The 27132-nt window shown below is 45.1% G+C and overlaps 1 protein-coding gene across 1 annotated transcript; it reads left to right on the forward strand.

Moving 5' to 3' along the window:
* Nucleotides 1-1781: 1781 nt before the first annotated feature.
* FAM83F (family with sequence similarity 83 member F) lies at nucleotides 1782-22777 on the forward strand (the record flags this gene model as incomplete). The annotated part of the gene is made up of 5 exons (XM_082310641.1): nucleotides 1782-2237; nucleotides 5995-6162; nucleotides 15970-16091; nucleotides 17237-17946; nucleotides 22713-22777. 5 exons carry the CDS (start codon nucleotides 1782-1784, stop codon nucleotides 22775-22777), a joined length of 1521 nt encoding a protein of 506 aa, XP_082166767.1.
* Between the last annotated feature and the right edge of the window lie 4355 nt (nucleotides 22778-27132).

Genomic DNA, 27132 nt, shown 5'->3' on the forward strand with positions numbered 1-27132 from the left:
TTTCATGTGGGAGCCTTAGCTGAACACAAAGGATTACATTGTGCAGCTACAAATGAATAGAGCACCTAGGATTAAAGAGATTTTATTTAGCCACACATGAAATAGCAGAGCTGATGGCAGCCTCTGGTACAGAAAAAAAAAGCCAGCAAGTAGTTTAGTGAGCACTGGAACTAACAAAGCCGCATCTCCTGAGAATTTGTATATTGTGGTTGATTGACTAGGGTGTCTAAGACAGCATAAACTTCATTTGAAGCTTTTCATACAGATCAGGCACTTATTAGTGTTTTTACTTTTATGGGCTATCTGAAATCTAATAAGGCGTGAACCCATGTTGTAACTTTCCCTGTTGGGGACTGTGATAGGGTCTCTTTTTGCTATCAGGCGATTTATTTTCACAAAATTTGTAGGGATGTAATTACGCTTCTGCCAAACATGTTTGAAATCAGCCAGTGGGTTCAAAAGTTATTAGAGAGATGGACAGACAGGCAGACAGATGCAGACACCATGACCACGTAAGCTTCATTTCCATTGGAAAGCAGGCTAAAAGACCCTATATTGAAATTAATTTTTAAAGGGGACTTGATAGGCAGAGGAGTAGACCTCTGCAAAGTGCAATTGCTAATTTCAAGTGAATTTCATGCTAGGAAAAGCTATTGATGACAGCCTGGAATACTAAAATTCTCCCTTCCACCTAAAGGACAGGAACGGCACAGGATGAGCTCTGGTGCCCCACCTCATCCTTGGGTTTTCAAGCTAACTCACACTGAGTGGAAGCAATTACTTATAGAGAGGAGACAAAAAGCAGCTCCAGCAGCTCTCTGCCTACAGTTTTTTGTGCATGTGAGCACTTAGGGCTCGTCACGTATGTAAAGTGCTGCAAACGCTTCTGAATGTTTGTATTTCACCACTGCCTTGCCTTTACCCCCTTTTGCTTGCTCCTCCCTGCCAGCCCTGTCCCTGGGCTGCAAAGGGGAAGCACTGCTTTTTATCCTTTGTGTATGCACTGCAAACCACGGTGGAGCCTGAATCTTGATTAGGGCCCCTAGCAACTATTGCATACCACGCAAAAATCATAATTTAACATTACAGCCCCTAGCGTCTCAGCTGGGACACGTGTGTCAAGCCGGGGGTATTTATTCATGCTCCCAGCCAGAGACTAGGAGCAGGGTGGTTTTATTCCCAGCTCTGACACCAGTCTGTTGGGTGGCCTCGGGCAAATCGCTCTGTCATCTTCCCATCTGTAAACAGGGTACCCACCTCCTGCTTTTCGGGAGTCGCTGAGCTGTTACTGCTGCTCTGTAAGTGGATTTGGAGCTGTGGCCGACGGACCATGGCTTGCGGCCACCGTGGTGCTCTGCCCGCACCCCTGGCCCCACTTGCGTCTCCCCGTTCCCCATGAGCACTCCTCAGGTGGCTGCCATGTCTGAAAAAAGGGGGGGACAACCCTCTTAAATAGACTTTTGCATTTGCACCCAAAATCCACCCGCGGCCCAGGCCTGGCTTTCCCCCAAGCGCTGTGGTCAGGGACCCCGGCCCTGGCCATGCCGGGGGGACGTCCACCCCGTCCCCTGGGGGCCAGGGACATGTGCGGGTCTGGGAGAGGGGTCGAACAGAGGGGACAGCCGTGTCCCCAGGGAGCCAGGGGAGCGTGAGGGGCCGGCGCAGGGCGGTGCGGCCGCCCCACCCGTCGGGGCGGGCTCGGGCAGGCCAGGTGAGGCGGTCCCGGCTCTGCCTTTCCCTCCTTCCGCAGCCTCCCGGCCGGCGCTGCAGGTGCCGGCAGCATGGCGGAGTCCCAGGTGCTCCTGCTGGACGAGTCGCACGTCAACGAGAAGGTGACGGAGGCCCAGGCCCGCTTCTACTACAGCGAGGAGCAGCGCCGGGCCCTGGAGGCGCTGGTGACCCAGGGCGAGGCGGCCTACCGGGAGGCGCTGAGGAAGGAGCAGCTCCGCGACTTTCTCTCCAGCCGGGAGCTGCAGGCCCTGCGGGGCAGCTGGCGGGGATACGACGACCCCCGGGAGGGCGGCAAGGTGGTTCGGGGGCCCGGCGGCAAGACCCTCTCGCTGGCTTACTGGCCCGAGTGCTCGGACACGGAGGTGCCCCCGCTGGACTTGGGTTGGACCGACAAGACCTTCTACCGGGGCATCAGCCGGGTGGCCCTCTTCACGCACCCCCGCAAGGAGGAGAGCGTGCCCCACCTGAAGGAGGTGGTGCGGGAGATGATCCAGCAGGCGCAGAAGGTAGGGCCCGGCCGCCACACGAAGCGGGCGCCCTCGATGGGCCACCCCTGCCCGCCTTCGCGCCTGGGCCGAGGGCACCCGGGCAGAGGGCCCGGCTGGGCAGCATGTGGGGTGGAAGGGAGGCGAGAGCCCGCCGCGGCCGGGCTTTTCTCGCTGGCCCCCTCCAAAGCGGCAGGAGCGCACTGGCCCTCCAGCTGGTTGGCATCCACCCGGCAGGGCTTTCCCTGCAGTTTTTGCTGGTCACATTACGGTTTGCCACAGCTGATGGGTTAAACCCCTGCACCCCCCCAAACTGGGGTTTTATACCCATGTTTTGCTTTTCGGGATTCACTGGCTCAGGGGAAGACAGGTCGTGATGCGGTGCCAGCCACCCCGCCTGTACGTGCAGGTATCCCTAGTTAAACACAGGGCAGCGAGTTTGTTTATGGGGTGGTGGTTTTTTGGGGGATTTATTTTTTGTGGTCCCAGCACCATCCAGCCTGGACTGCAAGCAGCCAGAGTCCAGACAATATGTGGCTGCTCCTCCTGTTTATCTTTGGCTGGAAAGGACTGTTAGTGATGACAGGGCACCTTTGGCAAGAAAACAAACCAGCTGTGACGCTACAAGAACTTGCGTTGAATAGGTAGGGGGCAATGACGAGGTTTTTCTAGGTCTGGGTGAAGTTTCCAGGGAAGACCACTCAGGAAATAGTCCCCTTCAGAGCTGACATCGCCCCTAGGGAAAGGGGATAACAGCATAAGACACTTCATTCCTGCTCTTAGTTTTGCTGCTTTCTGTTTTTTCTGCTAACTCAGCAGTTATTCCATCCTCCACCCGCTCTCCCCCCCAGCACACACTATACACACAACCTTTGCATACCTGTTAAAACCAAATCTGCTGGGAAACACAGAAAACTTTCCAGAGAGGCATTAATCCAGCAGGTGATCTCCTCAGCTCCCTGCTCGCAGAAATACGTGCACACCCCATAATCCTGTTCAGCAACTGCTGTGATCAGTTGTTTAGAAGAGCCAGGAGCTGTAAAATGCTTACGCTCCGATTTAGTGAGACTTCACATCCTCTTTGCACTGCTGCAAATGCCGCTACAGACTGTGGAAGGACAGGGAAACTTTGCTTTTTTCGATAGCTGTGCCTGGCACCTAGAAATAATCAATTCCTTTGTAGATTTTTATTTTTTCACTGACTTGACAAACTGTGCCCCTCCCAGCCTGAAGGTGGTTTCATGTTTAACAGCCACCTAAGTGTTTAATGGTCCTTTTCGTAGATAACTATGCCCATTGTTATCTGTGAAACTGAGGCCAGCTGAGCTGGCCCTGGCAAAAAAAAATTTCCAGGTAGCAGCTTTTCATTCAGTAGATGAGAGTAGGTTTTGGTTGTTTTGGGGTTTTTTGGGGGCGGGGGGTCTAAACAGATACTAGTAATACATGGCACATGTTTGTGGGTGGCTTATCATCAGTGTTTTACAAACATATGTTAATTAAGCTACCTTGCTGCAATGAGATTGGCAAGTTAATGCTTGCCAATCTGTAAATACCTATGAAGAGCTAGGCACACCTATGGGCCCTATAGATAAGTTGTTACCCATAGGATAGGTAGAGGAATGGTGAAAACCTCTTGCAGGGGTAGACACTCGTGCTCTGACTTGCTGTATTTGGGAACGCTCCTAGGTAATCTTGACGGATCACCAGCTGTGGCAGAGGTTTGGGAAGACTAACATACGAACAGCGGGGTTGTCCCCCTCACATTTTGCTGGCTTGGAAGTGCCATCTGCATGGCAGCTCGTCTGATTTTCATACAGGAGAGCAGTTTTCATGGGTTTGGTCCACAGTCTTGCAAAGAAAGAAGCCTGAACTGACCCAGGGCCCCAAAGCCTGGAGGGACTCATCCCTTCATATTGCAAGGCCAGTACTAACAATTAATGGTCTGTCCAGGATGTGGTGTAATCTCTGCAGTCATTGGACTCATTGCAAATGGAGGGGATGGAAGGAAAACAAATTCACACTTCTGGTATCTATTCTTGATCAATTCCCTATGTGGATGTTTTTACTTCAAATGAATATTATCTGGCATCCTTGCTCCTAAATAACTGCATCCATACCACAGAGTGTGGAGGGGAGAGGGAACATAACAGGCCTGAATTAATGCATGACCTCTTCATGCCTTTAATTATAATCTGCCTGTATATGAAGTTGCTCAGGAATAAAGTGGCACAAGTTCACTGTATTTTAATTTTCAGAGGTTCAGGTAACATTCCCTGTATCTCGCTGCTTTGTGCTGGGAAGTGAGAACCAAGGCAGGACCTGAAATCCAGTTCTGCCTAGCAGAAGTTACCAAGGGACTAACTATTAGTTTATAATGTAGCCCCACCATAGTTCACCTGTATCAGGAACCTACATGTTAATGATGAGCATAAACACAATGTCAGCTTTTTTTTTTTTCTTTTTCTAACAAAGAAAACCTTGTGTAAGCACTGTTGACAGAAGGAGCCTGACGGAGCAGATGTGTTGGTTGTTGTTGGCCGTATAAGCAGAGACTCAGCAAACACAGCAGGGGACATTTACTGTGGTATCACTTTCCCAAAAGCAATTTGTTCAAGAGCATTTTTCAAAGGAAAGAGGTCTCTGGTGAGAATTATTCCCCCTTCCATAGGGGGCTCCTGCAACTTGAGCTGCACCTCTTCCAAACTTCAGGTGAAGAAAACCCTACTGTTTAATCCAGTCTTCAGCTCCATTCACACCTGTACGTGCTGTCCCAGCACAGCCTGGCTCGTCACTGTGACCCCAGCACCCGCGAAATGAAAATTTATGCAACTCTATTCACAACATACTGTCAGAATGAGAGCTCTGACCTGGCACGTTGATGTTTCTCAGCAGGACTAGGAAAACAGCAGTTGGTGTAAAAGGTACAGAAAGGGAGACAAAGACAAAATATGTAAGATCAGAATTAAAGTTGCCCATAACCTTCTTGGGTTTGCTGTTACTCATCCTATGAATGTTCAGGCTTGTCTGTCCCGTCAGTGCAAGCTTTTGTTTTTATGTAAAATCTATGCCTGGAAAGAGGGGTTAGTTTTATACCAGAAAAAAATGTACATGTGAAGAGAGGGAACAATCGTTTTTGCCTCCACATCTTGAACACACTCTCCAGTCCCTTCCTGACAAATATGAGGTGTTTATGTTTGAGTTCCATAAGACATTCCTCACAAAGCCAACCCTGAGAGCAGACTTCTCACAGGGAACTGGGAAAAAAGGAAAATAAAATTCTTGTTGTCTGCACTATGCACCATGGCTGAGGATTTAGGCCCTGATTCCTCTGCATATTCATTCTTCCATTACTCACCTTCTGATAAAGTGTTAGAGCTGTGGTTTTCACTCTTCTTTTTCAATCTGTTTTCAGTGTTGTTCTTTGTTTAAGTGGATCCTTACAGAGGCAATGAAAGTTTCACAATACAGAGGAGAAACTAGGTATTTGGCTTTGGCATTCCTCAGGCTGCTGAAAAAAGCCATCTTCCTCTAGAACAAGGAGAACTCTCAAAGACATTTATTAAGTTCCTTCCAAAGTGCAGCAGGAGCCAAGCCAGAAAATTACAAGATTATTGGTAGTGCTTGGGCATGTACATCCCTGTACTTTTGCCTCCCCTATATCCTCCTCCTCCATATTCTGGTATCAGTGCTGTCTTTTGTTTTGCACCAGTGTGATGGGCATCCCTTTCAGTTCCTAATATTTTATTCAGTTGTCTGTCTACTGTCTTCTTGTTTCCAGATTATTGCAGTGGTCATGGATGTATTTACAGACCGGGACATCTTCCGCGATATTGTTGATGCAGCATATAAGCGCTGGATCCCAGTCTATATAATCCTAGATGAGGAGGGTGTGAAGCTCTTCCTGGAAATGTGCAGATGCCTTGACCTCAGCGACTTGCAGATCCGGGTAAGATATTCAATACTGAACCATTATGTCCTGCAGATCAGTGGCCTTTTCCAGTTGTAATGAATCTTGGAACTCACTTGGACAGGCAAACACATCTCTTACACAAGTCATATCACAGCACTTAGGCAGGGGTTGATGGAACATAGAGGCATAAGAGAGTGGCTTGCTAATACAGAAGGAAAGAGAAAGGAAATATTTGGAGTTTTTGCCTTTCACCTGAGACAGAGGTCTATGTAGTTCCTTGGCTTTTGTGACCTAAAAATTCCTGTTTGGGAAGAAAACTGTGTGAGGAAATTCCTGTGGGTCTCCTATGCAAGGATTCAAACTAGAGTTCAAAGTAGCTCTGGATCCCAGTTATAGGACACATATACTCTGTGAAATCAAGACTTTCCTATCCACGAGTGATCATCTGGGAGTGAATGAGCTTGTAGTTCTCCTTTGCCTGAGAACATCAGAGTATACCTTCTTATAGTGCATGCACTACAGCAGAGTAGTCAGCCTAGCTTGGCTGGCAGAAGCAGCCTCAGTAGGATCTCATTCATAGAATCATAGAATCGTTTAGATTGGAAAAGACCTTTAAGATCATTGAGTCCAACCACTAACCTAGCACTGCCAGGTCCACCACTAAACCATGTCCCAAGCACCACATCTACATGTCTTTTCAATACCTCTTGGGATGGGGACTCAACCACTTCCCTGGGCAGCCTGGTCCAGTGCTTGACATCCCTTTTGGTGAAGAAATTTTTCCTAATATCCAATCTAAACCTCCCCTGGTGCAACTTGAGGCTGATTCTTCTTATCCTATCACTTGTTACTTGGCAGAAGGAGACCAACACCCACCTCGCTACAACCTCCTTCCAAGTAGTTGTAGAGAGTGATAAGGTCTCCCCTCAGCCTCCTTTTCTCCAGGCTGAACAACCCCAGTTCCCTCAGCTGCTCCTTATAAGACTTGTGCTTTAGACCCTTCACCAGCTTCATGGTCCTTCTTTGGACATGCTCCAGCACCTCAGTATCCTTGTAGTGAAGGGCCCAAAACTGAATACAGTATTTGAGGTGTGGCCTCACCAGTGCCGAGTACAGGGAGATGATCACTTCCCTACTCCTGCTGGCCACACTATTTCTGATACAAGCCAGGATGCTATTGGCCTTCTTGGCCACCTGGGCACACTGCTGGCTCATTCAGCTGGCTGTTGACCAACACCCCCAGGTCCTTTTCTGTGGGGCAGCTCTCCAGCCACTCCTCCCCAAGCCTGTAGCGTTGCATGGGGTTGTCGTGACCCAAGTGCAGGACCCAGCACTTAACCTTGTTGAACCTCATACAGGTGGCCTCAGCCCATCGATCCAGCCTGTCCAGATCCCTCTGTAGGGCTTTCCTACCCTCTAGCGGATCAACACTCCCGCCCAGCTTGGTGACCTCTGCAAATTTACTGAGGGTGCACCTGATGCCCTCGTCCAGATCATTGATAAAGATATTAAACAGAACTGGCCCCAGTACTGAGCCCTGGGGAACCCCCCTTGTGACCGGCCGCCAACTGGATTTAACTCCATTCACCACAGCGCTTTGGGCCCAGCCATCCAGCGAGTTTTTTTCCCCAGCAAAGAGTACACCCACCCAAGCCATAAGCAGCCAGTTTCTCCAGGAGAATCCTGGGGGAAATGGTGTCAAAGGCTTTACTAAAGTCCAGGGAGACAACATCCACAGCCTTTCCCTCATCCACTAAGTGGGTCACCTTGTCATAGAAGGAGATCAGGCTAGTCAAGCAGGACCTGCCTTTCATAAACCCATGCTGACTGGGCCCGATCACCTGGTTGTCCTCTACATGCCGCATGATGGCACTCAGGATGATCTCCTCCATAACCTTCCCTGGCACCGAGGTCAGACTGACAGGCCTGTAGTTCCCCAGATCCTCCTTCCAGCCCTTCTTGTAGATGGGCACCACATTTGCTACCCTCCAGTCAACCGGGACCTCCCTGGTTAGCCAGGACTGCTGATAAGTAAGTGATGGAAAATGGCTCAGTGAGCACCTCTGCCAGCTCCCTCAGTACCCTTGGGTGGATCCCATCTGGCCCCATAGACTTGTGTGGATCTAAGTGGTGTAGCAGGTCATTAACCATTTCCCCCTGGATTATGGGGGCTTCATTCTGCTCCCTGTCCCTGTCTTCCAGCGCAGGGGGCTGGGTACCCCGAGAACAACTGGTCTGACTATTAAAGACTGAGGCAAAGGCGGCATTAAGTACCTCAGCCTTTTCCTCATCCTTTGTCACTATGTTTCCCCCTGCATCCAGTAAAGGATGGAGATTCTCCTTAGCCCTCCTTTTGCTGCTAATATTTTTATAGAAACATTTTTTTATTGTCTTTTATGGCAGTAGCCAGATTAAGTTCTAGTTGGGCTTTGGCCCTTCTCATTTTCTCCCTGCACAACCTCACGACACCCTTGTTGTCCTCCTGAGTTGCCTGCCCCTTCTTCCAAAGGTCATGAACTCTGCTTTCTTTTTTTCCTGAGTTCCAGCCAAAGCTCTCTGTTCAGCCAGGCCGGTCTTCTCCCCTGCTGGCTTGTCTTTTGGCACATGGGGATGGCCTGTTCCTGCACCTTTAAGATTTCCTTCTTGAAGATTGTCCAGCCTTCCTGGACTCCTTTGCCCTTCAGGACTGCCTCCCAAGGGACCCTGTCAACCAGGCTCCTGAACAGGCCAAAGTCTGCCCTCTGGAAGTCCAAGGTGGCAGTTCTGCTGACTCTTCTCCTTACTTCTCAAAGAATCGAAAGCTGTCATTTTGTGATCACTATGCCCAAGACAGCCTCCAACTCTCACATCACCCACAAGTCCTTCTCTGTTCACAAACAATTCCATTACATATAGACTGAAATCCTTTGTGTGTTTATAGTTAGTATTGTATTCTTTGCTTTTTTCATGTTTTTTTAGTCACTGTCACTACTACAGACTTGTTCCAAATACTGAAAAAGTTGCTAGGTTGGAAACAACCTACAGGGTGCAAGACTCACATCTCTTGTGAGACAACAGTTCTGCTGAGCAGCTGAAAAAAAATAAAGTGTCTTTTTGTCTGGAGGAAGGGCAGGTCTTCCATAAACACACAATTAATAGTTTAAAAAAAAAAAACCCACAACCGAAACTCAAAAAGCTCTGAAGGTAATAGAGGCTCATATTAACCATTTTAGGAGAACCATCTTAAATCTGGATGAAAATGACTTGCATATATCTGAACAGTGCTCCTGAGAACTACCACTCTGCTCTGAGTTTCTGGGCTTCTTCATCAAAAAAGACATCCAGCCGAGCAGCTTTCTCATCTTTGTCCAAAACAGAGATGGAAGTTTCTTTCCTCTGGTGTCTTTCAAAGCAAGACACAGACATCATTATAACAGACCTGTTTCAAGCTTCAGGGGTATTCTGTGGCCTAGGCTCGAGTCTCTTTGGTACAAAACTGTGAAATCACAGCAGTGGTTCCATTTGCTGTGGTACTTGTTTTCCAGTACTTTTCTCACCATGTCATCATGTGCAGGAATAATGACTTCAGTACTGCATATTTTAACTCCTGGATAGAGTGAATGAAAAGATGCCCTAGCATTTTAACAGAAGTTGCAATGCTTTTGGAGAGGTGAGTTCCTTTTTGTCTGCCTTTTCTGTCTTTAAACAGTAAGCAGTCCCCTTCTGCTCTTCCTCTTACCTCTTTCTCCATAGGTATCTACACAGACTTTACACTCCAAAACCAGTCATCACAGTGGCATTCTACAGCAGTGACTAAGTCCTGCAGCAGCCTAGTTGCATTACAAGGTCACCTTTTCCAAAGAGGCAGAGTTTGAACTGATGCTATCAAATGCAGGATAAAACACTTCTGTGTCCCTTTTGTGCTTCCCTTCTCCCACAGCAGCCCTTGCTATGTTTTTCACTAGACTCCTTCAGCTAAAAAAAGTCCAAATACAAGCTGAGCTGAAGGAGATCCACTGAGAAGAACTTTTAATACCCTTCTTTGACCTAGTTGTTCACTCCAGCCCACAGAGTGCTGTCCTTCAACTTTTCCCCCTCTTTTCCCAGCTATCTCATACTGTATCTTAAATTCCCCTTAAGGTTTTTGTTTTCCTTTTCCAGTATGGCTAAAAAGGCTTTAGTTAATCTTGTTAAGGTCAATGCAATTTATTCTTGTCTATGGTGCTATGGAAGGACTGGGAAGAATCTTCCTGTAAGGGGAAACAGGTCATTTGCCTTTCAAAGAAGATGTCCTCTTAGTATCCTGCTCAAGGCTGCCTTGGATGTATCCATGCTGCTGCTTGGGTCATTATGGCAGAAATCATCATATAGCGATTCCCCCGACAGCAGGCTTTAGATACCCAAGTTGTCTCAAGCAAGGTTAAGGCTTCCCCTTGTGGACTCCCCTCACCCCCACCTCACTGATGTAATGTGTCTAGGGTTGATTTGAACTTTTAATGTTGAAGACCCAGAATTAAAGCAGGAAAGCAAGCTGGGCCTCCGGTCTTGTTCAGGCAGAATAATTTTGTCCCGTATTGCTTGATCACAGAGGATGTTGGAATTGCTAAGGAAGAACGAGAAACTGTAGTGCAGTTAAGTCAAGTCTATCATTCACCCATTTCTTATTTATAACATATCTTTCTCCTGACGTCTGCTTTGATGTCTGAGTTTCTTCTACAGATTTTCAGCAACAGGGAAAACATTCTCTCCTTACAGTGCCTTTTGGTGTAATTATTTTGCTTTCTTCTAAAAGATTTTCATCAGTGGGCCACAGTTTGTCAGCAAAGGAACTGCATGCTCTTCCTTCCTGCCCTTCTTCCCACCTTTCCTTTGGAATGCTTGTGCAAGATTTACAGGATGGCTTTTTCTCAGAACGTTGCAGCAATGTGGGATGTAACTTTAAGGTTTAGAGCTAAGTTCTGATCCCAGGGAAAGAGAGAGAGAGATGACACACTACCATGGGCTGTCATTGCTGCAGGGTCAGGATGCTTTTTCTGTCTTCTGTCATCACCAGATGCTCAGATTGCTCTGTGATCCCTCTGCTTTTGTTTCCATTGCCCTGTTCATCCAATGCAGAGTGAATACTTCAACGTTCCTAATACAGGGAGATTTACTATTAACACTGGATTTTGCTCTTCTTTCTACATACATTGCTGGGCATTTTCACATAATTCCTGGCTATTGTATCATTTTGAGATGGCAAGGTATCATGATCTGCTGACAGTCTCATAGGAGGGAAACTGCTGTAGGAAGACAGTACCTCACTCTGTAAAGACAAGAAGTTCTTTACTGACTCCAAGCATGAAATGAGAAAAACTCAATTTTTGTCTGAAGGCCAGAGATCACTAGAAATGCATTTAAATTCAACCATCGGTACATTCATCCTGGGATGTTAGCAAGAGCGTGTCTTGTACGTGAATCATATGGCTTCCTGAGCCTACAGGACATGGTTTGCCAGACTTCTGTTATGTTTGACACGAGAGTGTTCTTCTGACATCACAATGAAGCAAAGTTCTCATAGATATAAAATTCATAGCCCCACAAAAAGTCCTCTTTTTGTTAACCTGAGGGTGATTGTTCTCACCAGTTTTTAGATGAGTTCTCTTCCTCCCCATGCTTCTGCTAATGAAAACCCCAGTAACAGATGCTCCTGCTCAATGACAGGGAGTTCACCTAGAGCTCCAAGCAAGCCCAGGGAATAAGTTATCTATAGGAAATTCACCTTCATGATAATTTTCATTGTTCCTCTCCTCACTCCAGGAATTCTTAAAAGTTTCTGCCTAAGAAATTTTTGGAATTTCATTTCAATATTTCATGTCTTTATCTCCGAGCTTTCCTCATCCAGTCCCAACTCAAGTGAGTGAGAAGCTGAACGTGATGTGATGCAGTGCTGTTGTTTTTTTAATTGTCTGTTAGAGAATTCTTCTAGGTTGCTTATGAACTTTCAAAAATGGGGGCTTACAAGGCTCTTTTTTTGCAAAGACCCAGATAAATAATACCCACTAATGACCTTGGCAGGCCAGGTCCAGCTAGCTGCATTCCATCCTATTCTACTTGAATACCTGCAAGTTTTACTGTGTTGTCAACAAGCATACTTTTTCCAAAACTGTTCGGGGCAAACACATAGGACAAGTCCACAGTATTTTCCAGCATTACTTGGTGACTGCTTCCAGACTGTGGCTGCTTTTGTGTCCCTGTGTAAGATGAGCACCTATCACCCATCTCTTTGACCTAGAGGTCTGATCACTAGAAATGAGAACCTTGCAGACCATGAATAGGAAAGATTCCTTGTCTGTTGTTACTGTGGTCCTGTCCACGTGAATCCCATATCTCTCGTCCTCTTTCCCCCTTCTGTGAAACCTCCATCTAAGATTTTAGAGTGGGAAATAACGGGCATCTAGGGCCTCCCACTCAGCCCTGTGCTCAGGTGAAGCAGTGTTATAAGAGAACAGAGGACAAGAGCTACCCCAGCAGATGCTATTGACTGAAGGGATCTGATTTTTCCAGGGACAGCAGAAAGGGGATATCTGCATTTTGAAAAACACAGTCAATGTAAGGGGCTGTTGAGTCACTGTCATCTATCAGCTACCGCTTTTGTCTGTTGCCTTTCATTTATCTGTTTTACATCTGTTAGTTTATAGAGGTCATTCATGCCATCCGTCCCAACTTGAAATAAAAATCCCTCCTTGCTTTGCAACACGTATACCAGTGGTTGTTCTAAGAGGGAAGGTACTCACAGGCTTCCCTGGTGGAAGTACTTGCAATGCTTGCCTTTAGGGTCTGTCTTGTGTATCATCTCACCCTACTCGACCCCAGCTTGTGGGCACTGCTGCCCAGGTCTGTCAAGGGACAACTAAGTGTCAGTCACAACACAAGCTATTACTGACTTTCTAAACCGGGTCTAATTTAACTTTCTGTGGATTCAGGGTGAGGTTTAAAAGTGCGTCACAATAAAGCAAGAAAGACTGATTCCTTCACTGTTTGTATTAGGATGCTTTGTCAGGCTTGAGTGTTACCAGTCCGTAGTAAGTTGCTGCCAGGGAGACATTAGTCACTGCTTGTGATGAGGAGTGGTGCAAGCCTGTGTAAAGGAAATGTGGAAATTTAATGCAGACTGCAGCTTCCATAAGCCAGGATATGACAAACCTTAAGCATGTTTCTGCAAGAATACAGATCCGGAGGGATCACTTCTATCTGGTGAACTAACTGGTCCTCTACCCAAAATATTTCTTACTACTGTAACATTAGTGGCCCCCCAAAATGGCTGCAATCTCACCTCATTTATATTTGCCTTTCCTCTTTTGTTGTTGTGTAGTCTTCAGTACGTGAACCCAGGCTCGTTCCTCCTCTGTACAGCTTGATATATCAGTCTGCAAATGCTCCAAGATCCTTCAAGGCAGAAAACATTATACAAATAACCTGCTAAGTGACTCGATGTTTATATGACTTTGTGCTTGTTTTCTGCATTTCAAGATGTATTTATGCACTCCTGTGCCTACTTTGTTCAAGGAGGTTTATGTGTTCAGCTGTTTGGTTCTATCCCCTCTGTGCCTTTGTAAGTGTTATGTGTAGTTACTGCAGAAATTCAAATGTGCTTTCTTTCCACCAAAAGAAGGTGATATAACATACAAACACAATAAAATCCACACTTGTTACATGCTAAGAAAATTTCTGCTCACACAGGCTAATACTTCTTAATTCACAAAGGTATGTGACATGTCAGAGCTGCTGACTGATTTGAAGAACGGAGGTCCTTGAGGTCCTTCTTGACACCTGCAGTCAATATTCCATGATTTGGCAAATCCCACATCCAGCTTTACTCAGCAAGGAAAAAAAAATATTTCAGGTCATCAGCCAGCCAGCTACAAATGTTATTCTAAATACTGGAAAGGGCACCCTTTCTCCTGTGCTCTACCCAACCTGCATTCAGCATCCCACACATATGACTCACTGCTAGGCCTTGGGCAAGTCACTTCATCTTTTTCCCTCTTAGGCTCCTCATCTTTAAAACAGGGTAATAATACTTTCAGCAGTGTTGGGAGCATTAATTAGCTAATGCCCACACAGGACTCCAGACAGATCAAGCAACAGACGAATGCAAAATAGTAGTGTCATCAGTTACTGTTAGTCAGAATTTGTACTGCCACTGCTGTATTTTAGTGGGGAAAATAGGAGGAGATTCAAAAGGTAAGAGTTATATTCAGAAAACTGTATTTTGAAAGAAATCTGCATTCTTATAATCACTCATTCCTGCATGCAGATTTTTATAGCCTATCAATATTTAAGCTGACAGTGAGGTTTATAATAATAGGACTTAGCTCTTTGTGGGATCTGAGGCTCTGCTAGCATTAGCCAAATCCTCGTGATTCTCCTGCTCTGCAGATGGGGGAAGAATGAGGCAAAGGTGAATTGACTTTCCCAGAACATCACAGGGAATGGTGTCAGAACTGTGATTACACTTGGGACTATCTACCTCCCAACCCTGGGTTTATTACTGCAGATCACAATACCTTTTAGCTTTTCATTGTTAAAGAATTCTTATGGAAACAGATGGCGGAATGAACAAAATGGTCTAAATTTGTGTGTCAGAGCGATAAGATATTTTTCTCTAAACTTATACCGACAGTCAATGCTTTGGGGTTTTGTTGTTTGGTTTTTTTTTTTCATGTTAGATGATAGTACATATACCTGTTTGGCAATTCAGCCTCATGCAGCCAGGACTCAAGCAGAATAACACTCAGTCCAATGTGCAAATACGTTCTTATAGCATGTGCAGGCACACATCTGTTGTAGAAAATCATGTAACCTTAAATCTGTGTTTTCTCTGTCCCCTGTAGTGCTTTGTTTTATTACTTGTAGGTTTGCTGGCCAAAGGGTATGAGACAAGAGTTTTGGGGAGAAGTATTATCTTTTTCTAACTACTTCCTTTCATTTCATGAAAAGTTTTTCCTTTCTCTTCTTGAGAAATTCTTCTTGGCTGAAAGGAGAGACACTTACCCTACTCCTTTTGTTCAAAGAAAGTTCTGTGTTTTTTCACTCTCTGTTGAACGGTGGGGAATCTGGGTGGACGTTGTAACTGTTTGGGATTCGTAGCAAAATGACAATGGTCGGGGTTCTCCTTTTGTTGTACCAGACAGAAAACATCCATGTTTTGAGCAACAGAACTGTTTCCTCCTCTCTTCTGTAATAACTAAATTGTCCAGTCTTCTAATTTGCCCGATTTTGTCAAGTCATGCGTTGATGGGATCAGAACAAAACAGAAAAAGAACCTAATACAGATCTGTCTCATACGTTACCCTCCAAGTAACTGTGTCCTTTGCACTGCACAGGTGTTGCAAAGTTCCTTGGTTTTGTGGTCCTCCTAACGTAGTCTGGAGAAGAGCTCACGAGTGCCGTGGAATAGGGATCGGGATTCAGAGAGTGCAGACGTGACTCAGAGCTTCCTCTGATTCATTCCCCTGAACTGGGCTGGGCCTTCTGAGCTACAGCACAGGACTGAAGATGGAGGATTATTTGATTTTGAAAGCATTGTCTTGTCAGTGGGCTAAGATGAATAGCTGAAGACAGCAGGCAGGTTTACAAAGATGCTGACCTATTGGACAGGTCTATATACCGACGTAGGGGACTGACTTGCATAGACAGGGGATGACAACAGGTCTTACGGCACTATGCTTTCCTTTCTGCAGCCCTTCTGATTTCTGGTGGCTGATACAAAATGAGCTGTAGTAGTGAGATAATGAGTGACATGTTAAGACTTGGAGCTGGCAATTACCTAATTCTCTGCCCTATTTATTGCAACATTTTGTCTTTTCAACTCCCTGTTAGAATATCCGCGTACGTTCTGTGACAGGAGTTGGGTTCTACATGCCAGCAGGGAAGATTAGAGGCACATTGGCATCCCGATTCCTGTTGGTGGATGGTGAAAAGGTGGCCACTGGATCATACAGGTGGGTTGCTCTTACTTAAGGCAAAGCTACATTCTTTGTGTAAAGAATGGCTTGTGGCTTTGCTTGAGAATCTTCTTCCCATGTCATTCCCTTTCTTATCCCAGCCTCTGTAATCTGTGTGGCATCTGTAGGAATTGGGGTGGGACGACAGAGAAGGTCTGTCATGGTTTAACTCAACAGTCAGCTAAACACCACACAGCCGTTCGCTCACTCCCCCCCAGTGGGATGGGGGCGAGAATCGGAAAAAAGGTAAAACTCGTAGGTTGAGATAAAGACAATTTAATAGGACAGAAAAGGAGGGGAAAATAACAATAATGATAAAAGAATATACAAAACAAATGATGCACAATGCAATTGCTCACCACCCACTGACCAATGCCCAGCCAGTTCCCAAGCAGTGGCTGCCCGCCTCCCCCCACCCCCCCCAGCCAACTCCCCCTAGTTTTTTATTCAACATGACGTCATATGGTATGGAATATCCCTTTGGCCAGTTTGGGTCAGCTGTCCCAGCTGTGTCCCCTCCCAGCTTCTTGTGCACCTCCAGCCTCCTCGCTGGCACGGCAGTAGGAGAAGCTGAAAAGTCCTTGACTTAGTGTAAGCAATGCTCAGCAACAACTAAAACATCAGTGTGTTATCAATATTATTCTCATCCTAAATCCAAAACACAGCACTATACCAGCTACTAGGAAGAAAATTATCCCAGTTGAAACCAGGACAAGGTGGCATAGAGCACAAGCTGCTCCTGAGAGAACGGAATATGCCCATGCTAGTGGACCATTTCAGTGGGCTAGAGATAGTTCCACACTGCATCAGGTGGTAGTCTGCAAGGACTCCCCACCAGCCACTATGCTCAGTTCTCTTCAGTGAGGTTTTCAGTCTAGAGACTCCTCCTGTAGATGCAGTGTTGCTTTTTTAAAAGGGTAAACTGCTCGTCAGAGTTTTAGGGCCTTTTCTTCCAGATCTGGTCTGCATGCGTAATGAAGAACAATAATAAAGAGCTTCATGTATCTATCCATCTTGGCAAGGACATATGGGCAAATGCCACAATGCTACATATTCCCATGTAGTGTCTTAGATATTGTTAGGTGGGCTGCGTCAAGTATGCACCCAAAAAATCTAATGTCAGTTCTGTTTCCTACTCTTAGCTTCACATGGAGTTCATCCCACATTGACAGAAACATCCTGCTAGTCTTGACAGGACAGCAGGTGGAGATGTTTGATGTTGAGTTTCGTGAGCTCTATGCCATCTCAGAGGAAGTTAATTTCTACAAGGAACTGGGTATTGCTAACCCAGTCCTCGGAATTGGGAAGTCAGGCCTTCATTCCTCTACCGTGGCTCGGAAGTTCATTAACCCCAAGTATGGTTTAGTGGCAGGGGCAACCCGTGGTGATATGATGCTCTGGGCTTCACGACACAGGCAGGACAATCAGGGGAACATGGAAAAGGAGGAAACAAGTGAATCAAAGAAACGGTTAAATCAGTTTCTGAATGACCTAATCACACTGGAGCAAGAGTTCCCAGAAATTGATCCACCTCTGGAGAACTTGAACAAGCTGAATCGGAGCCCTCAGAAACTGTTCTCCCGGCTCCAGATGGACCTGAGAAATAAATCCAAATCCAGAGAGTCTATTCGAGATGCAAAGAAAGAAGATGCACAGGCCAATTCAAAGCAAGGAAAACGGTTTGCCAGTGGGATTTTCGGTCGCAAGGCCAAACGGTCTCCAGGCTCAAGCATTGAGGCCAATTCTTTTGCCAGTGAAGGACATTCAGGAGAAGACCTTGGGAACATGAAACTGGAATACGAGCGGCTCAGCATTGGCCATGCCAGTGTTCGGAGCACTGGAGGCATCTCAGGTAAAACCTTTTCTACCAGCATGTTCTGCTGCTGTGTCCCTTGTGAGTTTGGTTGATTGGTGCAAACATATTCAATATAGGCACCTGTGAGTAGATCCTCTCATTTCCTCTATATTAAAATGAGTGGAATCAAAGAAGAGTAGAAGTTGTATCAAATGATACAGGCAATTTAAGCTGAAGGCAATTTAATGGCAGTGTTCTTGTTAAGTTGGTACTTCTCATGTAAATGTTTTCTCATACTTGTCAGCAAGTGGGTATGGGACAGAGGGAGAGAAAGGTGAATGTCTCCTTGGGTAAAACAGATTGCATGTGCAGTTCTTGAAGTGCACTGCCCTAATAAACAGCAGCAGTATGTTCACTATTGTAGCGTCTAGCAGGGTACAGACAGATTTCCAGTGTAAGCTCTCCTTTCCTCATTTGGGTTTAGTCAGGTGTGTTTACTGTGACAAGTTACTGGTGGAGAAGAGAGGAAAATGTGTTTATGTTGAGGTGAGGGGGCAAGGAGTGGAGGAGAGGGTGGAAATCTTTTTAATTTGCTCCTTTATCACCTTCTGAAATGGGGGAGAAGGTCGTGAAAATAGAAGCTATGGAGAAGTACTAGATGTCAACTTTTCTTTCTTTGCTAACGCATGATTGATATTTTCATTAAGTCATTCCAAGGCTTCATCCGTCTGAAGACACAAATGATAAAGATTTCTCCCAATTTATGAGTTCATAGCTAACTTCCCAACATTTTAGATGTTTTGATTGAAGTAAATCTATGGACTCCTCAGCCTCGTTGTCTTCCCCTCTCAGTGAGCTGTGCTGGGTGTCAATACATCCTGCGCCAGCAGGAAAATAAACTAGTTCCAGAGAGTAAATTTCTCCTCAACTTGTCTGGCGAGAGACATTCTGTGCTCTGATGAATGCGAAATGCAGGCGTAGGGAGACTGAATTCCCTTGAGACTGCCATGATGTGAAATGGAAAGACATTTTCCTGAGACTAAAAAGAACGGCAAGGTATCGGGAAGGCCAACAATAGCGATTGATTAGGTTCTTAGAAATATTTCTGGCTGAATGAAGGACAGACTCAAAAATGCCAAATGAACACAAGGGAGGGGAACTGTAAGAAGGCATGGATAGTTTATTTAAGACTATAGTAGACCCATTTTAGGATGCGTGTTTGGCATTTGGGGATGCAGAAGTAAACCCTGGTCTAAAGAGGTCCTCTCTCCAAATCACTTTATCTCTTGAGCACAGACAGTTATGTGCTGCTGGGCCCCATTCCTCAGAGCCAGGAAAAACAAAATCCGTGAAGACCCATGGGGAGATGTATGGGCATTTCCTCGCGGAGGAGCGGACCTGAGGACTTGCACCACCCTCTAGTGACAGAAGTAGGGAATTGTGTAATCTTTGATTTGTCAGCATTTCACGGTATCTGAGATTCCCTACGTTTCTCACTGTCAGCTGTTTTAAAGCAGACAGCCCGCCGTCCCTGCAATGTCATGATGAAATTAGGCCTGGATTAAGGCACGAAAGAGACTGATGTCTGTAGCTGAACAGTGAGGTGCTGCGCCTTTCTGGGGCATTGCACAGTCAGGGCAGCTGGGACGTCCCTATTCCTTTTAACGCACTGGATCTGTGCCAGCCAGTCTGATGCTTGGTCTGGACCATTTCCACAGACACTATCATGCTATTATGTTCAGGTTTTATTTATTGCCACAGCTACTTCCTGAGGGCTGCCACCTCTTTCAATAAAGGGGAAGGGAGAATTGAGAACAGGTGCAGGGAGGGCACAGAGGTCCAGCGCACCACCCTTCCCGCTGTGCTCTTCCTGACCTGGTAAGTCTTTCCAAGGAGTCCATGCAAGTATCTTTTGTCTTACGCAAATTGAGAATGCCTGTTCATGGTGGCAATGGGAGACTCTGCAGCTTTTGAGGTATGGTGTAAGTAGATTTAGGTCATCCAGTGTTGTAAAAGGCTGGAGGAAGATCACTGAGTGTGGGTTGCTTTTGAATGGAATCACTGTTCTTGAGAGAAAGCTTCTCTAGTCTAGTCCCAAAATGGCATGTGAACAGAGATGATAAAGGGTGTATTAGAAAGACGGAGACTCATGAGAAAGCGGGAAAAAATGAGTTACCACAGAGGATCCTGCAGCTACTTGATCAGTAGCACATGCTTCAGTAGGATTTAATAAAAAAATTCTTGAACATGGGCATGGAATAGAGTTCCAGCTTCAAGATAAAAATAGGAGGCACTTTGTTCTTGAGTAACACGTAGGACTGACTTCATTTTCAAAGTTTAAGTTATCTTTGAGCAGGTCTCTCAAAAACTGATGCTGTGATACTCTAGGTGACAGAAAGGAGGTAAGAAGTGGAAATGAAGGAGGGAGAAGGTGCTTGGTATGCAGTCAGGTTAGGATGCAATTATTCAGAGCTTCAGAGTTTGAAATAGCTGCCCTTACCTTTTGTAAAGACTAAACAGCACACTTAAGCCCTGTGGGCCTGCCTGTGCACACATCCTCCAAAGTCACTATTAATTCTGGAGTACCACAGAGACACATCCCACCTTGCAAATGCATAGAGAGACCAGATCCACACCCCAAGTAGCTCGCAGAGTAATTGAAAGACATTATTCAAGCAAGCTAAAGGTCAGGTTCAGTCTTGTAAGAGCAAATGGTGATGAAGAGAATCTGAACTGGGAAAGGAAGGGATGAAAGGGCATTCTGTGACAGAGTCTGAAAATCTGACTGGGAATTTATTTACATGCCAGGAAATGATACCTACAAGTCAGAATTGGCAGTCTGGAAAATACAAGGGCTACAGATAGTAATGTCCCAAACTAAGTGTCCAAATTAATATCCCGAGCTGTTGTCCTAGCACACCGCATGGAGACTGTGCTTTGTCTTACAAGGCTTTCTTAAAACCACATCATCAAATTGACACAACTCTTGAATTTCACTGTTGCCCGCTTAGGAACACAACAGCAGCAGCTCTGAACCTGACCAGAATCTTGTTAATTTTAAGCTGCTGCTGGGCAGACTGTGATCAGCAAAGATACTGACGTCTATGTGCAGTTTCTGGGAAATGCTGCAAGGGTTTGAAAACTGCGTGCCTTTGGAAGGCGCTGGCTTTTTGTTTTGTTTTCTGCCCTGCAAGAAGCAAAGCGGGCTCATTCAGGAGGGTCTGCCGTCCTGAGTTTCTCCATACATTGGCCAGCACCAGTTACAGGTGGTAACTAGAATTTTCAGCCTCTGTTCTAAAGAGAAAGAAGGGAAAGTTTTTGGGTACATACAAGGAGGGTGTTTGCTCTAACTGTAGCAGGATCTGTAGAAAAAGGTCAGAAGACAAGAGTAGAAAGTGAGAAGAATAAAGGAGTTGGGATTTGAGATTAAGCAGAGGAGCACAGACACTTTTGAAACTAAACATGAGGGTCTTGTATGTAATCCAGACAGGGAGGGGAACAGGGGTGGTGAGGAGACAGCAGTAATGATAAACTTAGTAGTAACATACAGAATGGGTCGGGGGGGCAGGCAGGAGATGATAGAATGAAATGCCATGGGGAGATGTGGGGAGGAGGCAGCAACATACAGAGCTGCCACAAAAGTGAGGGGGGTTGCAGTGCAGCCTCCTATGTGGATATCAAGAAGTTGCAGTATGGAAGAAGTCGGAGAGGGAGAGGAGACAGCTCTTCTCTTCCCCATCACCTACAGGTGAGGGAAATGTTGATCAAATACCCACAAGCAAGAGAGTGACATGAAAAATTATTCATTTGAAGCTCAGTTCAGAGGCAGTGCTTGGGTTGAAAGCTCCCTCATCTCAGCAAGGCTGAGACTTCTCAGTAGCATGTCACCATGACCTGTGGCAGTTTTCCCTCCCTGTTCTCACTCTGTACTGGCCACTGGTTCCAACTGCTTGGGAGATGCACATATACCTTCCTTCTGTAGAAATACACGAGTGCGGTCTGCTCTTCTTCAGAGTGACCGCAAGCCACGTGGCAGCCCCTCTCAGTATGTACTGCCCTGGGCTATATGTCACGTAAGCCTCGCTGAGCTCAGAGCACAGCAGAGCTCCCTTACTTGCAAAAGCCTATGCAAACACACTTTAGTACAGTGCTTGAAAAAAATATGCTGGGGCATCCAGACCAACATCCAGCTGTAATGGAGGAGATCAGAGAGCAGTGCAAGCATTGAAAAGTACAGATACTGGGAGCAGAAGGAATCCATAGAGTGATCAATGAAAAAAATCTAAGATGATGATAAAAAATTGGGGCAGCATACTGCATCACTTCAGTGAGAGACCCTGAGGCCTTGGGATTTCTCTTGCAAAGGAAATGGTGGAAATACTGGCAACTGAGATGTTTAAAACTGGACATGAAAAAACCTCTCCTAAGACTATGTGTGGGGATCAAATAGATGAGATGACCTGACTTTTTTTTTTTTTCATCCCTCACTCTTTGGAAAACCTCCCACCCAAGTCATGTCCAGACTGTTTTTCAGTGCCAGCTGGGACCTGAGAATACACTGAAGCTGGCCTGGGTACAGGCCAAAGCCCGGAAATAATACTTCTCCAGTGGTTTTCTCCACAGTATACTCTGAATTTGCTGTTATTTTATTGTCTCTTCATTTCACAGTAGTAGGAAGTAAAATCACGAGAAAGCGCAGAGTAATGTAGGCCTAATACAATGTGTATAGTAAATAATGAGAAAGGATAGACGTGTGAGTCCAAACTTTGTTCAGGTCTTATTTACTTAACATTAACATTACTTTTAACTTCTTTTCATTCCAGGTAATCTGGGTCCAAAATCCACTATGAGTGATAAAAACAAACAATCTACCTGTGTGTTATCTTGATTGGGAAGGATTGTCTGGAGAACTGAAGACTGAACAAGCTGGAACAGTAACCTCTTGATTGATTTTGAACCTACAGCCATGTCCTCACACAGTGGTCTGTCAAGCCACTGCGTGATCCTGGATGCACCTGGCACCCCCAGTTAAAGCACATTTACTGGGTGAAGCGTAGACTTTGGATGGTCAGTCCCTAAAACGAGGGTTAGTGATGAATGTATTAGTCCATGTGTCTGTGTGCACGCATATTTTATATATAAAAACAACTGTGATGACTGGTCTCAGAGCTCGCTCTGTGTCCAGATAAATGCAGGAGATTTTCTGACTGACTTGTGCTGCTATTTCAGTCTGTCTAGCTACAGACTCAGAATCACTGTGTTGCATTGTTTACTCTACTGCACTGCAGAAATGTATTGGTCTGACTGGCTGGGAGGCTAAATCCAATCAAAGTGGCAAATTCTGGGTGAAATAAGGATGTTTACCGATAGCATAGTAATCCTTTGTCCACAAGGAATCTTCCTGTAGATTCCTGTTGTCACTTATCCACACTGAAATGAGTGGTCAGGGAGAAGGGTTTAGCTAGCAGAGGCCAACAGATCAGTAACTATCATCTTAACTGTTTCATGTCATAAATATAGCAGTCAAACAAAGTGATTTAGCAAGAATATAGTAAAGAGAAAAAAATGGAATATAGGGGAATATTTAACCTGCAGTTGAGACTGCGTCAAGAGAAATGCCTTATAAGGGGGACTGGGCAGGATCTGGGAGCAATAATGCAGCCTTCAGTGGCTGTTACAAAATCCCGTTTGTTGCTAATTCAGCCATACTTTACCATTCCTGAAAACTGAATGATTAAGGAGCACATCTTTGCGGCTTGAAAGAGGAAGCAGAGGAGGAACAAAAATGTTCCTTTTTTTTTTTTAAGTTAACCTTTCCAAATTCTAAATCGTGTCAAAATCAAGAGCTTTGATCCATAAGAAGCACTACATGCAATCAGACCAAAGGCCATCTAATCTGCTACCCTGCCTCTGAGGATAACCAGTAACAGGTGATCACAGAAGCATAAAATACAAAGCTTGTATACAAAGGTCTTTCTCTGACACCTTTCCAGCAGTCTATGGACTTTCTGAACTGGCAGCTCCTTCTGGGCCTGGCCTTAATGAATGCACTTAGTCCCTTTTTAAAAATCCTTTTTTGCTTTTGGCCTCCTCAGTGTTCTGTGGCAGTGAACCCTGAGGTCATTGTGTGGTATGAAAAAGAACTGTTGTCAGGCTGTTTTAACGCTTTTCTTGATGATTTCATTGAGTGACCCTTATTCTTCCACTGTCAGATGTAGTGATGACCACCCCTATTCCTTGTCTCCTTGCCGCTTGTGATTTTACAGACCTGTATCATATAAGTCCTCAGTCATCCCTTTTTCCAAGTTGCAGGTTCATGGAATACGTAGCTGTTCATTATATGGGACCTGTTTGTCACCTCTGTCCTCTTGTTCACTGGCCCTTTTCCAGTTCTACCCACTAACAGAGTGGAGAAGGGGGTTGTTTTTGTTTCTTCAGCATGTGGATTATGTTTCACTCTGCTTTCTTGCCATCTAAATTACATACTCCGCTGTCATAAATAAGCCCTCTTGTGATACCCAAGAAAAATAAATCCTAATTGTAAGTAGACACCTGAAAACTAACATACCTACTTGCCAAAAAACTATTCAGACATCAGAAAACCACAGGTTTAGTCTTCTTTCTTTTTGTTTAGAGAAACCATTTGGGTTTTTCACTGCACAAGGAATTCACAGCGAGGCAACTGCTGCACTCCCAACACAGAAGCAGCCGTTCCAAAGACTGTTCTAGGTGCTGGGTTGCAGTAGTCGTTGTTACACTGAAACAGCTGCCTGTAGTTGATGACAAAATGCAATTGATTGATTGATTAATTGATTAACTGCCTTTCCTGGAAGTGTATTTAATTTGAATGGCAAGCAGGTCTGTTTTACTCTGAGTTTACCCTGTAGAACTTAAGACCCTAAAATACTAAAGGTATTGTGCCCTCTGTTAAACATACTCATCCTCACTCAGTGGGTTAAATGCTTGCTACTCGATATAGCTATCCTGTATAGCCTTCTGGGAACAAGCTGTAGTTTTACAGCTGGGTCTGTCAGCTCCTATTATCAGCAGTGTTTTATAAAATTGTTCCTGGTAATGGGAGAAAAGAGGTGTTGGAAATGACACCATCACTTGGATGTAGAAGCAACTTAATACACGAGTTATACTGTTGGCTTCAGGTGTACAGCTCATGTGCCAAAAGCTACTCGCTGTATGTTTGTAGGATTGTCTAAAATGGCTTGATTTTGCCATACTTCCGTTATTTTCCAGACATTTGGGAAATTTTTTTTCTCTCCTTGTATTTATTTCATTTTGTTAGCAGAGATCACAGATAAATTTATCAGGCCAACTTTTTGTTCTGATAGGAACATTGTCATCTGGTGCTTCCTTGTTTGCCCAGACTTTTAAAATATTTATTTATTTTTCAATTGTGCAATAGGTTAATTAACTAATTAGTACCATGTTGATATATATGGTCAGGTTTTCCAGGAAGTCCTCTATCTCTGTTTTTATGTCTTTGTTGCTTCATCTTGGGTGGAGTGACTTCACAAGTAGTCCGAGAGGCTGATTTCACTTGCCCTTCCTTTCCTTCTGTGCTTACTTATTAACGTGCTTTACTTTCTCTTTCCTATGATGGCTGTGAGAGCACTTTTCTTTAACCTTGTCAACTAACAGGATTTCCTTTCCAGAGAAAGTCTCTCATCTGTTTGTCTTCTGTTTTGTTGCCACACCAGTTCCTGAAAGGTAGTCTTCACTTGTTGTTTTTAAATTCCTTCCCCTGTCACAGAAGTTGCGTCTCATGCCTTGACTCCAGGGGCTAGTAGAATTCCTTAGGCTTATCACGTGCTGCTTAATTGCTTAATTTGAGAGAGCAAACTTGCTTTCTTGCATGATATGAATCTGCTCCTTAAACTCAGCGTGACTCTTTAGGGATACATGCAGCCTTGCTGATCCAGAGTGGATGTTTCAGAGTCTGGTGGAACTTGTTCTTCTCTGAAGATAAGATCAGCTGAACTTGGACTATTTGGCTGCTCCTATGGCAACAGATCTGAGTCCGGGTGAGGTGACCACAATTATTTTGACCAGTTTTGCTAATTGTGCTTCTTGATGAGTGCTAGACACCTGAAGCTGTGACCTGCAAAATGAATCTCTATCACTCTCTAGATAAAATGTGGTTGATGGTGCTGGGGAGCAGAGGGGCAAGGAGCAGCGGTTATGAATTCTGTTGGAAGTCTGCAAGTGGAGGCTGAAGGTACAGCAGTACCTACAGCTGTCTTCAAATAAGCTATCATTTGGTCCTTGCCCAAGAAGCCACCTCTTGCAACCAAGTCACTAACCTCTCTAAGGGGGTGGGAAAGATGGGAGACATTTGTTGTTCTGTTGCTATTTAAAGAACAAGGTCAGCTTTCTTTGGCATCTGTGTCCTGACCCTGGACAATCCCAAGAGGACGCCCGTTGTCCAGATCTTGTTTACTCTTTGGCTTGTCAGCCCAGGTTTGCTGATCTGTGTGGCGCACCACGGGGCCTACGCTTGCGGTCCTGGTTTTGGACAAAAAGTAACAAAGCTGGGACTCATGGCTCTTTCTTTCTGGCGTGAAATGGTGAGTGGTTCTGAATGAGCCTCTTGGCTGAATGTGTGCCTTCTGGGTTTCTTTTGGTATGCATTTGTATATTTAATGTATATGTGTCCAGTGAATTATGCCGGAGACCTTTTCTAAAAGTCAAACAAATAAACTCTTTACTATGTTATATTCAGACAGTTTGTTCATTGGTGTCGCTTTTAATTTCTCAGCTACAGTTCCTGGGTTTTGGGGATTTTTCCGTTTATTTGTCAAGAACCTGTACTGTCTGGATTAGAACGGGTTTCTGTGTAACGCATGAACATCTTTGGCCAATGTTCAGCGGTGCTTGTTAAAAGATGTGTAAGCAGCTAAATTCCCCACAAGTACAGTGTCCTGTGGCTTTCAGTACCTTGAGAGAGACTAATTAATTCCTGCTTTCTTGTTGCTGAAGTAGGCTGTAGTAGATATCCACTTCAGTTTTTTATTTTCTTTATTTTTTACTACCACTCTCTTTGCGGCTGAACTGTATCTTGCTGTAGCTATAAATGCATCTGACAAAGTGCCACCTCTGTTTCCCTTTCCATCTTTCTTACATAATTTGTTCCATCAGCAATGACATTTCATTTATGAAACTGAGTCCCTCTGCTACATTTCAGTTTTACCTGGTACAATGTAATCCTTGACATTTAAGTAACTCCCAAGC

This window comes from Platalea leucorodia, assembly GCF_965183815.1.
Source record: "Platalea leucorodia genome assembly, chromosome: 4".
NCBI classification, from domain to species: domain Eukaryota; kingdom Metazoa; phylum Chordata; class Aves; order Pelecaniformes; family Threskiornithidae; genus Platalea; species Platalea leucorodia.